Source organism: Piliocolobus tephrosceles, chromosome 3, assembly GCF_002776525.5.
Source record: "Piliocolobus tephrosceles isolate RC106 chromosome 3, ASM277652v3, whole genome shotgun sequence".
Taxonomy (NCBI): domain Eukaryota; kingdom Metazoa; phylum Chordata; class Mammalia; order Primates; family Cercopithecidae; genus Piliocolobus; species Piliocolobus tephrosceles.
In genome coordinates, this window is record NC_045436.1 from 92,073,724 (window position 1) to 92,087,051 (window position 13,328).

Here is a 13,328-nt window from a genome sequence, read left to right on the forward strand (position 1 = left end):
CTCTCTTTCTTTCCCTCCCTCCCTCCCTCTCTCTCTTTCTTTTTTGACACAGAGTCATACTCTCTCACCCAGGCTGCAGTGCAATGGCATGATCTCTGCTCTGCCTCCCAAGTTCAAGACATTCTCCTGCCTCTGCCTCAGCCTCCTGAGTAGCTGGAATTACAGGCGCCCACCACCACACTCAGCTAGTTTTTGTATTTTTAGTAGAAATGGGGTTTCATCATGTTGGCCAGGCTGGTCTTGAACTCCTGACCTCAAGTGATCCACCTGCCTTGGCCTCCCAAAGTGCTGGATTACAGGTGTGAGCCACCGTGCCAGGCCCCAAAAGACTTTTTACGTTAATTTCTGGCCTGGGGTTCCAAGACCCTAAGGTTAACGTAAATTCCAACTCTTTAACTAGAAAGAAGACAGGCCTTTTTTTCCAACTCAGATCACACCTATAGTAACAAACTTTCCCCCAAAAGCTATTGAAAAAAAAATTAAGTAGTCCAAATTTCTGTTTTCATCTCCCAGTGGACTAGGTGGCTTTTTTCCCCGAGTGAGATCTTCTAAGGGTTCTGGCTTATGTAGACTTCTCAGGCTCCTCCCCTTAAGCGGGTCCAAGGCTTTGTCTCTTGTCCCAGGGTGGATGTTAAACCGTGTGCCAGTTATGATCTATCCTCTTTGCTATGATTTTTTATTCTAGAACTGGACTCTGCAGACACCCTTTCTCGTTCATTGACTGATTCTATGTTAGGATCTCCCAATACAGGGTGCTGCAGGGACATTGCAAGGGTGGAAGAAGTGGCATTCTTTTTCCTCTGTTCTGTTTATATAGTGGCAAGTGGATCAGCAGGAATGAATCCTGGCAGTGTTTATCACAGTGGCTGTGGCCCTCCTACTTCAGTGGCTAGTGCTTCCTAGCCTACACATGGGGTTCATGGGTAGGCAACTTCTATTATGCTCTCCTTACCGTAGTGGCAGGCAACATGTTTCTATGGCATCCATACCTCTTCTCAGAAACTTGAATGTCTACCTTATAGGGCCTTCCTCTTTCTAAATTCCTTCCTTGTTCAGTTTTCTTCAGTTCTAGTGGTGGTTGCTGCTCCTTGCAGGAGCTACATCTGTTTGACTTAGATTTTCCTTCTAGCATTAACCACCACTGACCTACTTACTGATTCCTCATGTTCAATTTCCCTTGTTCAAATTACTAGTGTGGTTTCCAACTAGGCAAGAGAGATCTGGAACAAACTCTGCCTAGAGGGAGGACTCCATATTAATCATGTAACTGTTCCTATTTATCCCTTATCCCTCTCTTTGTGAAATGTGTATGTTGGGTGATCAAAGAAGGAAGCAAACTACTTAGTGTGCATTGTACTCAGTGTTACTGACTAACTAATGAAGCTCATCTCACATACATCCAAAGGCCAGAAAAAATGAGTTGCTGGTGACTGAGCCAATAGTTGAATAACTTTCCTTTTTATCTTTAAGCACACTTTTTGTGCCTTTTTTCTTGGAAAATTACTCAAATGATCTACTTAACTATTTAGTTATGCAAATATAAAGTAAAAGAGCATCATGAGAAATAAATTTGAGAGAAGTGATTTTAAAGAGCCAAAATACTCTGCATGATAGTGTAAAAAGTTGTTTGCATTATATAGAGTGTTAGTTCTCTTGGACTTTTTTTGGACAAATGTTTGTTCATTAACTGTGAATTGAAGCTGTGACGTGTCTGCAAAATGTTATTTATTCTTACGGAAATGTGCTCTTGTTCAAGCCATTGTTGGGTGCATAGGAGCTGAAAATAGACTTAGTGCACCTAAATTCTCACTCATAATGGAAGGAAATATGTACAAATGAAATAGGCAATGCCGAGGCTGGTTCAACTTAAACCTGAACTGGCTTATTGGTCTTTCATATGGTATTATTTAAGACTGAATAAATAAGACTTTAGGAACAATAATGATACTAGCTTGTTGTATTAAGATTAAAATTATTCCATTTGGGTTCCCAGGACAATACACTCTTAATTGGTAGGCAGTGAGGTTTCCCTTTAAGTCAGAGGACATTCTCACTTATAATCATCTGGGAAAGAGGCAGATCATGGGACAGAAAAGGCCTGAGAGTTGGGGAATTTTTCCTCTACCTATGCCACATTTTCTTGGAGCCTGATTTCAAGTAGTGGTGTGGAGTGTGCCTGAAGACTGTTTAAGAGACAGAAATTTTAAAAGACTAGCATTTTGTATTGGATGACAGGAATGTAGCTACAAAGGAAAGTATAATATTGATGAAAATTTCCCCTTCAGTCTGTGGATAATAACATCTAATATTTATATTTATGGTATTTTAGATAATTATAGTATAGTCTATTTAGTACATTATAGAAATTATAATATAACTATATTATACTAAGGACTTGATAGTGCTTAATCATTTATCCTCACAACAAAGGCAAATTTTGTTTAGTGCTTAATCATTTATCCTCACAACAAAGGCAAAATTTATCTCATTATCTCCATTTTATAGTAGTCATATCTAGCACTCTGTATAAATTTTGGTAATTGAAACTATGCTTAGTGAGCTAAAAGTACGACTTTGTGTCTATATTTGGAATAAAGTTGTAATGGAGAACACAGAATTCTTCCCTTTGCAGGGACCACATAACCTCCACACCAAACATAATAGTAGCAAATGATCTCAAAATGACAAAAAGTGATTAGAGAATCACTAGAGTCAATAGAGAAGAAGTTCTGAGCAGAGAAAAGATTCATATTTGGAACAACATATCCAGAAGACAATTGGGGTACATGTTGCATCCTGACGGACTCCAGAGCACCTAGGAGAAAAGATCTTTCCCTTCAACTTCAGAATAAAATACTTGAGAGAAGAAAATGTTGTGAGTTTTTTTTAAAAAAACTTGTATTTTAGGTTCAGGGATACATGTGCAGGTTCGTTATATAGATAAACTCACATCACACGGATTTGTTGTGCAGATTATTTCGTCACCCAGGTATTAAGCCTAGTACCCAAGAGAAGAGAATTTTGAAAGGGATGGGGAAAAAGGTGAGATGTTCTGCTACCTGCAGGCAGGTGGAATGTCTCTAGCAAGCTGACAGTAAGCAGTAATCACTGTAGATAATCTTTCTTTTTTTGAGACAAGGTCTGGCTTGTCACCCAGGCTGGAGTGCAGTGGTTAGATCTCAGCTCATTGCAGCCTTGACTTTCTGAGCTCAAGCAATTCTCCCCCCTCAGCCTCCTGAGTAGCTGAGAATAGAGGCACACCTATTTTTTGTATTTTTTTGTAGAGACAGGCTCTTGTCATGTTGCCAAGGCTGGTCTCAAACTCCTGGACTCAAGCCATCTGCCCACCTCAGCCTCCGAAAATTCTGGGATTACAGGCATAAGCCACTGTGACTGGCCCTACTGTAGATAATCTAAGTGTTTGTGTATCTTACTGTTAAGTTAAATATTCTGCCTAGCCAACTGTCACATAAATGAACTTTTTGAAATGATGGGGTCTTGCTATGTTTCCCAGGCTGAACGCAAACTCCTGGGCTCAAACCATCCTCCTACCTCCACCTTCTGAGTAGCTGGGACTACAGTTACGTGCCACCACACCCAGCTCTAAACGAACTCTCTAGCAATGATGAATTAAACGTACAAATCTTATCAGAATACACGTGACTATGGTCGTTGCTGATTTTATACCCATGTCCAAATGTAAGAGTTGAGGAACCAGTACTGAAGCACGGCAGAAGGCACAAGCCTGTCAGGAGGCCTGAGTTTTCTTCATATTACACTTTTAATTCATTGTATGACCTTGAGCAAATCATTTAATTCCTCAAACACTACTCTTTCTCAACCATAAAACAAAGTTTATCTGCCTCTCAAACATCCATTCCAGTTATGGATTTTTCCCCTGCTAATTCTGTTTAACTAAAAGCAGATCATCACTTAACTGAATGTTTAAAAAGTTTTAAAGCTTACCATGAAGATTCTTGATGTCAAATTTGGTGAAAAATTGCACACTGATAAATTCCCATAACCTCTAAGATTAGCTTGGTAATTTATTTAATACATTTGTAGAAAAAAAATTAAGTAGCTCCCCTCAATTTATTATAACCTATCCATATTTGAGTTATTACTTTTGAAGACAGTCAAATGCCTAGGCAGACAAAAAGCAGTCCCCAGAAAATCTCCCACCTGCCCCACAAGTGTTTACATCAGATGCTTTTGTGCAGATGAGGGAACCTGCCCAGGGCCTTGTGTGAGCATGCCCGCATGTGCACTGGGGGAATGGGGTGGAACCAGGGCAGAGGAAGGAGCCTGGCCTCTTCAGTTCCTGTGTGGTAGCCTGGGATTCAATCGGTGAGGTGCTTTTTCAGTCCCCTGTAGTAGCCTGGGATTCATCCATGAGGTGGGGGCCTGATAACAGGACTCCATCTCTCTTTGCTGAGTTTTTTCTTTTTTTCCTTTTGCCCAATAAAATCCTGCTCTACTCACCCTTCAATGTGTCCACGTGTCTTAAGTTTTCCTGGTCATGTGACAAGAACCTGGTTTTAGCTGAATTGCGGAGCAAAATTCTGCATTTCTAAATGTTTGCATTTGTTATCAAACTTTAATTGAACTGATTATCAATCTTTTCTACTGAAGGGTCAAATTCAAACTTTTTTCTGATTACAGAAGTATTAAATAATAATTGTCAAAACTGAGAAGAGAAATAAAGCTCCCAACATTCACAATCTTGAAATAATTAGTTAGCATTTTGGTATTTACCATCCAGCCTTTATTTTCAAGAAACACGTGTAAGAAAGAATGTGAGAATGTATCTGTTTTAAACATTATTTGGAACATACATATAATTTTCTATCCTGATTTTTCACACATTATTCAGTAAGCAGTATTCCATATTATTAACGTTTTTAAAAATATATTTCTTGTGTCTATGTAACAAGAATACACCAGCAAATTTCATCATCCTTCAATTTTTGAGCATTTAGTTTGTTTCTGGCTCTTGGTATTTCCAAATGATTTCTCAGAATGAGTTTCACTATCTGCAGCAGTTTAGAATAGTATCATTTCATTGTATCCTTGCAAATACTGAATATTTCCATCTGTAAGTCTTTGTTAACCTGACAAGTGAATCAATACAAATGACTAAAACATGCATTTTAATTTGCATTATTTTGCTTAGTGAAGTTTTTAAACGTCTTATTCATTTGTATTGCTTCTGAGGATCATTCATATCTTTAACTGAGATCAGATTTACTACAAAAAAATTATTTTTAAGTGAGACTTAGTTTTAATACAGGCTTATAGAATGCCTATAGGAAGTGCTGTCAAGTCTATAGCTATATTTTTTAATCAAACTTTTTATATTGAGACAATTGTAGTGTCACATGCAGTTTTAAGAAATAATATACAGATGACCGCGTATACCTTTAATCTAGTTTCCCCCAATGGTGACATGTTACAAAACTATTGCAATATCACAACCAGGATAATTGACATTAATATAGACAAGATGCAGGATTTCCATCCCTGACCTGTGGCAATCAATTATTCTGTTGTCCATTTATATAAATTTGTCAATTCTGAAATGTTACATAATGAAATTACACAGTATATAAGCATTTGAGATTGGCTTTTTCTTTAACCATAATTTCCTACAGATTCATTTCAAGGTGTGTTCATCTAGTGTGTTCCTCTTTGTTACTAAATATTCCATAGGATAGATGTGCCAGTTTCTGTAAACCTTTATAGTTGAATTCTAATGACTATTTCATTAATACATTTGTCTAATTTCAAGAGCTGGAAGAAGAAAATGCATTCACTATTTAGGAAGTCATTCGGTCATCCCAACATTCACTGAAAGCAGACCATTGGGACAAATGTTATCCCATGCTTCTGATTACAAAAATAACTAAAACCCAAATAAAATAAACATTAGTTAAGTAGCAGTGCTAAAATTGAAACCGGACAGGTATTTAAAGCAGCAAGAAAATGAGTTCAGAGAACATTTTATCATCAATAAAAATTTTCTAAAATCTAACAGTTTTTCTAGGTTTAATTAAACAGGCTAAAAACTTGATGTGTCCAGTCTACGAGAGCATCCTCCTATCCACTGGACTAGGTGTCCACTAAGCCACATCTTATATCTATTGTGAGGCCAACTGTCTTGAGGCCAAACAAGACGCGAGTTACATGGTAGCACTTGAGGGCTGCGGACCCATCAGAGCAGCCTTCTCTTCCCATCTACAGCAGTTCTGGGCAGCATGCTTGGAATGGCAACGCTGGCGTCCCCGAAAAACCCCAGCCCTCTTGCCAATTTCCTCTGAACCCCAACTACCCGACCCAAAATTATTTGAAGATCTGATTTTAAACAAAACGAGGCCAATAGTGCACCATTATTGTTTCCCTAAAACACTAACAGTATGGAGATTAAGATACAAACCAGAGACCGGAAAAAAATCTTGGTGCGTTCAAAGTAACCTCAGCTCCCGACTCTATTCTCCACCTACGGTGCAATAGTAACAAAAACTAAGCACACCATGCAGAGAAACGCCCCTTCGCACTTATAACTTCCGGCCTGGGACTCGAGCTCCTCACACGCCTTTGATACAAAGTGCGAAGGCTGAGCCTTAACCATGCCAAGCCCAGCGTGCTCCGGACTAGGATGCCCGAAACTGCAATGAAACAGGGAAATTTCCTAGTCAGGTCAAGGTCCAACAAAACAAACGTCCGCACGCAGAAACTGAACCCTCTCGCAGGCAGAGGCGGCCGGACCAGTAGCGAGCGGAAGTGTCGCAAAGGCCAGTCACCGGAGAAGGCGGGGCCCCGAGGCAGGGCGCCCAATTGGGGCGCGGTAGAGGCCGGGGGTGTGGCAGCGTCGGCGGCGAGCGGGGGCCTGGGCGCGCTGGGGGGCGGGGCCAGGGTGTAGGCTCGCGGGGACTGGCCTCCTTCAGCAGCTGGAGGCGGTCACTCGCGCAGGGCTGGGGGCTGAAGCAAGAAGGGCCATGCGGGCGGCGAAGGAGTCTAGACCCTTCAGTCCGGTGCTCTTCCCTCGCGCGGCGGTGGCTCTACGGCCGCGGGAGTAAACACTGCCTTTGTTCCCTAGCGCCTCGTCTCTTTCGCCGCCCAGTCCCCTCACGCCGCCGCGCTCCGGCTGGCCCACCCTCGGTCCCTGAACCCCATTTCGGCTCGTGCCGCGCGGATGCGGCTGCCGGGCCTGGGATTGGGCATTGAGCGGGAGGAGGAGGAGGAGCGGCGGCGCCTGGGCGGCATGCGATGGGGAACTGCTGCTGGACGCAGTGCTTCGGGCTGCTCCGCAAGGAAGCGGGGCGGCTGCAGCGAGTAGGCGGCGGCGGAGGGTAAGCCCGCTGGGGGAGGGGCCCGGCCCCCATGGCTCCTCCTATTCGGCCCCCGGCGGGGAATCCCTTTCACTGTCCCCCGGCGGCTGGAGGTGGCGGCCAAGAGCCCGGCTACACTCACTTGCTTAGCAGACGTCAGACGGGTGGTCGTGTTGGAGGCCCAGTCTGGGGGCTGGTCTCTGGGCCTCCTCGGAAAGAGGTAGAAGAGGGGGCAGGGTGTCGCTCCTGCCAGGGCACCCTGTCACGCGGGGAAGGAGTCACGGGAGACATCATCTCCAGGAAACAAGGGGTAACCTCGCGCTAATGGGCTGTAGGATCGGCTCCAGGGCAACCTGGACACACCCTGCGCTGAGCTTGGGTTTAATGCCAAAGCTAGTATCCCTGTATTTGACCCTCTCTTTAGCCCAGGCAGAGCAGGTGGGATCTGGCTACGGAGTTAATGCCTCAGACTGATTTTACCCAGAAGTCATTTGGATGCTGGAGTAAAATAAGGTTCCAGATGCTGATGAACTCTTTGATAGCTACTGATGAACTCTTTGATAGCTACAAAGACTTGCTGAATTACAGAGTTCCCAATGGGCATTCAGATTCTTGGTGCTGGTAACACAGGGGCTATATGTAATTTTTTCATATTAAGTTTTTGAAATTTCGAGAGGAATTCCCTGCCCTGATTGCTACTCAAACGTCCTATAACATTAGGTAAATTGCAGTCCTGAACTTAACTTCTCTTAAGTAAACCTGGGATGTTCTTAGGTTTTGTATATGCACCATCCACAGAATAGTAATTTCATAATTCCATTTTTTGTGTATTTTATTTCATGGATATTGAAAAAATTAGAGCAAATTCCTTTGGGGTTGACTTTGTTGTTATTAAATACCCCTCAAATTCAAATCTAGAATTGAAAATCTGAATCAAGCCAGTTTGTGTAAGGATTATTTTGCCCTTTCTGAAACAGATTGCTAATTTTTCATAATCTGTTCCATTTAACATTATTGGGTAATAAGATGTTACAACATAAATTGAACTAAATGATCATGATTTGAATCTTTGGTAATGGAGATCTTATAAAATAGGATTCTCATTCATTCATTAGGCATTGTGTCACCTTTCTGATACAAAGTAGCTAGGGTTTTACACTGATTATTTCTAGAATGGAAGGGCAAGGATTTGCTGTTTGTGCCTAGTTTAATATTTCGATTTCCCTAATTTATGAGTTCTTACTGTTGAGTGGGACATGACAACTGTTTTATCTTGTCATCCAGGATCATCTGATTTAAGTATTTCTAATTTTTATGTGTGAATGCAATTTACAAGGTCAGGCTGCTTAAGTAGGCTTGCCCAAAAGCTAGATACCACACAGTCTTTGGCTTTTACTATTATTCGTAGTTGTGTTACAGGGCGTTAAATTTTAGCTCTTAAGAAAGTTGGTTTGTGGGGAGCAGTACTTACATTATAAATGGATAAACAAGAAACTTTATACTTGACTTTGGACTACATGATGTGTCTGTGGGACTTTAGTTTTGCTTTTTTCATGTGGTCTCCGTAGAGTACAGCATTAAAATTGTATGTTCTACTCCCTCAGCTTATGAACTTGGCAGCATAGGGAGGTGGCAGGAGGAAATCCATGAATCAGCGTGAGTGTTAATTGTAGATATGCCATAAAAACATAAACAGGTTGACTATAAGTATTTCTTTTCTTTTTTTTTTTTTGAGACAGAGTCTCGCTCTGTCGCCCAGGCTGGAGTGCACTGGTGCGATCTCGGCTCACTGCAACCTTCGCTTGCCGGGTTCACGCCATTCTCCTGCCTCAGCCTCCCGAGTAGCTGAGACTACAGGCGCCCATCACCACGCCTGGCTAATTTTTTTGTATTTTTAGTAGAGACCGGTTTTCACCGTGTTAGTCAGGGTGGTCTCAATCTCCTGACCTCATGATCCGCCTGCCTTGGCCTCCCTAAGTGCTGGGATTACAGGCATGAGCCACCGTGCCCGGCCAGCAGGTTGAGTATTTCTTATCTGAAATACTTGCTTTGGAGTTCAGATTTTTATTCAGATTTTGGAATATATGCATTGTATATGGTTTAGTATCAGAAAAACTGAAATCCAGAATTCTCCAATGAGCATTTCCTTTGAATAACATGTTGGCAATCAAAAAGTTTCAGATTTTGGAACATTTCAGATTTTGGGTTTTGAGGTTAGGTATACTCAACCTGTGGTTGGATTTTTACTGTTTGTGGGCAAAACTCCTTGAACAAGTCCTGTGGAGGCAGTGAGAGTTTATAGGTTGTGGACACTGTCATCTAAAATCATACAATGGTGATATTAATCCTATTACTTTAAGTCTATAAACATAGGATTTGACAGTTCCCTTACTTGAATTTTCTGATTAACTTATTGTTTAACATCAATTTTAATACTGTTTTAGCAGCTTCCAGTAAGCATGTAGAGACAGATGGACATAGTTACTTGTGCAGTAAGGTTAAACTGTCTCTTATTTTAATTTCTTTTTTAATCAACTGTTTTGATTTTCTTTCAAGTATAGGTCTGGATAGTTAGTAGTTCTTCTAAAGGTGAAAAGTTGAGGAGTAGTCACAAAAACTTGATTTGATCCTATGTGTCATTGTAGTGACCGCAGAAGAAGAGGGTGTCCTCAACTTTTTTAGCTTGATTTAAGCTAGACTTCACAGGGATACTTTATGATCTGAGGCCTGGTTTCTGAGTCTTGCCGATCGACGTACCCCTGAGAAATCTCAAACTCAGATCATTCATTTTTTACTATTCAATCTGAAAACCAGAATTACCACTTTTTCCGTTTATAAAATACTAGGGAATTCTAGTATTGTATATTCTAGGATATGTTTCACCGGTCAAAATATCAATATCAGTGTTGAGGTATGTTGGAAACCTTACTACTAATAAAATTATTTGGTGATTTAAGCAGAGACAATTAAATGTCTTTAAGGAAAAAAAACCTAGGCATCTTAATAAGTCATACTTCTTCACTTTTTGCCTGCCAACACTTTCTACAGAGCTCCATCTGCTGGTCAGTTCTCCTGTTTCTCTGAGCAGGCCTTTGTATATTTCTTAGTTTTTTCTTTCTCAGATGGAAGACCCAATTAAGTTTTATTGTGTTGTATTTAATTCCTATTTCTATATTACTGTATAATTCCACATAGTAATTCTACTTAAGATAAACTATAGTTTTTATAGAAAGGTATAACCATATTTTGTATCTTTATCAATATGTAACATTTGTTGGCCTTTTTGGCTCTGGCAGCAAAGTTGCTTTCAGGCAATAGTTTACAGTGATTTGCTTTTCCATTCCTAGTAAAAGTGCTTTTAATAATAACTGCTAACATTCCATTACTTTCTATGTGCCAGGCACTGTTCTAAGTAGGGCAAGTAAGTATACATATTCTATATATTATAGGTTGAAAACTGAAACTTAGAAAGTTGAACTTTCCCAGGGTAGCAGAGCTGGGATTGCAACTCAGGTCCCTCTGAATTCAGAGTTCTTATCCTTAACCACCACAAATAGTTCATGGCACTTATTCTATAGGTAAACATTTGGTTGCTATCTCTCTCATTGCAGTATCTTGAACTTTGTCACCAGAAGAATTTATGAATATACCTGAACAACTTGACTCTTTATTCTGTGTGCTAAGCTGTCTTTTTCTTGAACCTATGCACTTGACTTCTGCAACATGACCTTTATCTTGTTTTTCTGTTTCTCTCCTAGCTATTCTTACTGTCTATTAAATGTGGGGTTTTTCCTGTCTTCTCTCTTTTGTTTAATTTCCTTCATGTGTGTATTACCTGCCCCTGAAGAAATTTTACCCATTTCTATGATTTCAACCACCACTACTTCCAAATCTCATCTTCTGCTTGTAGATCTTTTCAGTTGTCTACCTAAGAGGAACTCTTGGATATATTCAATTAAATCTCTATATATTATTTTCAGTCTCTCCTTAAACGTACCGAACCTGTTTCCTTCCTGTCTTCTGCCATAAACATTGCCTTTCAAACCGCTTAGTCAGCAGCTTCCAGACTACTGTCTGTACTGTAGCTGTCATACTTCAGCCCACCCTCCCTTCCTGTCATGAGTTAGGCTTTCTAAAACCCATATTGGATTGTTTCTTTCCTTTGTTCACCAACTTCCATCTCCTCCCTGATTCCCATAGCTAAATTTCTAAGTCTTTTTTTTTTTCCCCAAGAAGAAATCTTGCTCTCTTGCCCAGGCTGAAGTGCACTGGTGCGATCCTGGCTCACTACAGCCTCCGTTCCGCCTCCTGAGTTCAAGTGTTTCTTACCTCAGCTCCACAAGTAGCTGGGATTACAGGCACCTGCCACCATGCCTGGCTAATTTTTGTATTTTTAGTAGAGATGGGATTTTACCATGTTGGACTGACTGGTCTCGAACTCCTGACCTGAAGCAATCTGCCCACCTTGGCTTCCCAAAGTGCTAGAATTACAGGCATGAGCCACCGCGCGCGGCCCTAAATTGCGAAGTCTTTTTTCCTTCTGTAACAGCATGATGAATTACATGGCATTCACATGTATGGCATAATGTCCATTTGTACGCTTAGGATTATATTTAGTTCTATATTTGGGTTTCTATAATCTCTTTGTCAAAAAATGTCAGGATACTAATCAGTGAGAAAAACATTAAAAGAATAACATTAAAGCTATTCTAATTTCAAAAAACTTGTCATTCATAAATCTTAGCATTTTAATGTTTTTGATAAATTACTATCCTCCCAGCCTACTAGTTGAAACTTCTGACAAAGCAATGTAACCTTAACCTGTTTTTACCAGTGTTATTCTCTCCCATCCTCTCACTTACCACTTTCAATATCCTATATACCAGATGGACTGTGCTTGTTCTTGCTTTCCTAAAATACAGTGTTTTCTTCCCCCACCCCCCAAGACGGAGTCTTGCTCTGTCGCCCAAGTTGGGAGTGCAGTGGTGCGATCTTGCTCACTGCAACCTCCGCCTCCCAGGTTCAAGCAATTCTCCTGCCTCAGCCTCCTGAGTAGTTGGGATTACAGGTGCATGCCACCACACCTGGCTAATTTTTGTATTTTTTTAGTAGAGACGGGGTTTCACCATGTTGACCAGGCTGGTCTCAAACTCCTAACCTCATGATCCCCCCACCTCGGCCTCCTAAAATGCTGCGATTACAGGCGTGAGCCACTGTGCCTGACCAAATACAGTGTTTTCTAACCCTGTGTCTTTGTGGGTTATATTTATTTTTTACTTTTATTTTTATTTTTTGAGATGAGGTCTCACTCTGTCACCCAGGCTGGAGTGCAGTGGTGCAATCTATGCTTATTAAAACCTCCACCTCCCGGGCTCAAACAGTTCTACCTCAGCCTCTCGAGTAGCTGGGACTACAAGCGCAGGCCACCACGCTTGGCTAATTTTTGTATTTTTTGTAGAAACAGGGTTTCACCATGTTGCCCATGCTGGTCTCAAACTCCTGAACTCAAGTGATCTGCATACCTCAGCCTCCCAAAGTGTTGGAATGACAGTCGTGAGCTACTGTGCCTGACCTCTGTGATATTTCTTCTTTTTTTAGTTTTTTTGTGAGCTTTCACTTACCTTTACCTTACCTTGCTTACCTTCCCTGTGAAACTCGCTCCAAGCCCCTGAAGCCATATTATCTCCCTGAGGAAATAATATTTTCTACAGGCTTATTTTTGCTGTATATCAAGGGTTGGCAAACTTTTTCTGTAATGGGCCAGGTAACACGTATTTTAGGGTTGGCAGGTGGTGTGGTCTGTCGCAACTACTGAACTTGGCTGTTTTAGTGCAAGAGCAGCCATAGACAGTGTTTCAACAAATGAGTGTGACTGTATTTCAATGCAACTTTATTTACAAAAACAGGCAGAGGGCCAGATTTGGCCAGTGGGCCATAGTTGCCAGCTCCTGGTATCATATGTACCATGATATAGGCTGAGAGCTCCTCAAGGTCAAGGAC

General features: G+C 41.2%; 1 protein-coding gene across 3 annotated transcripts in view; it reads left to right on the forward strand.

The window, feature by feature from the left end:
• The first annotated feature begins 6,910 nt into the window (after positions 1-6,910).
• AP1AR (adaptor related protein complex 1 associated regulatory protein) overlaps positions 6,911-13,328 on the forward strand; it is a 41,830-nt gene continuing 35,412 nt past the window's right edge. For all 3 annotated transcript variants that reach the window (XM_023219942.3, XM_023219945.3, XM_023219943.3), the window contains exon 1: positions 6,911-7,349. In XM_023219942.3, the coding sequence (XP_023075710.1) occupies positions 7,267-7,349 (83 nt within the window). In that variant the 5' untranslated portion in view covers positions 6,911-7,266. The remainder of the gene's footprint in view (positions 7,350-13,328) is intronic.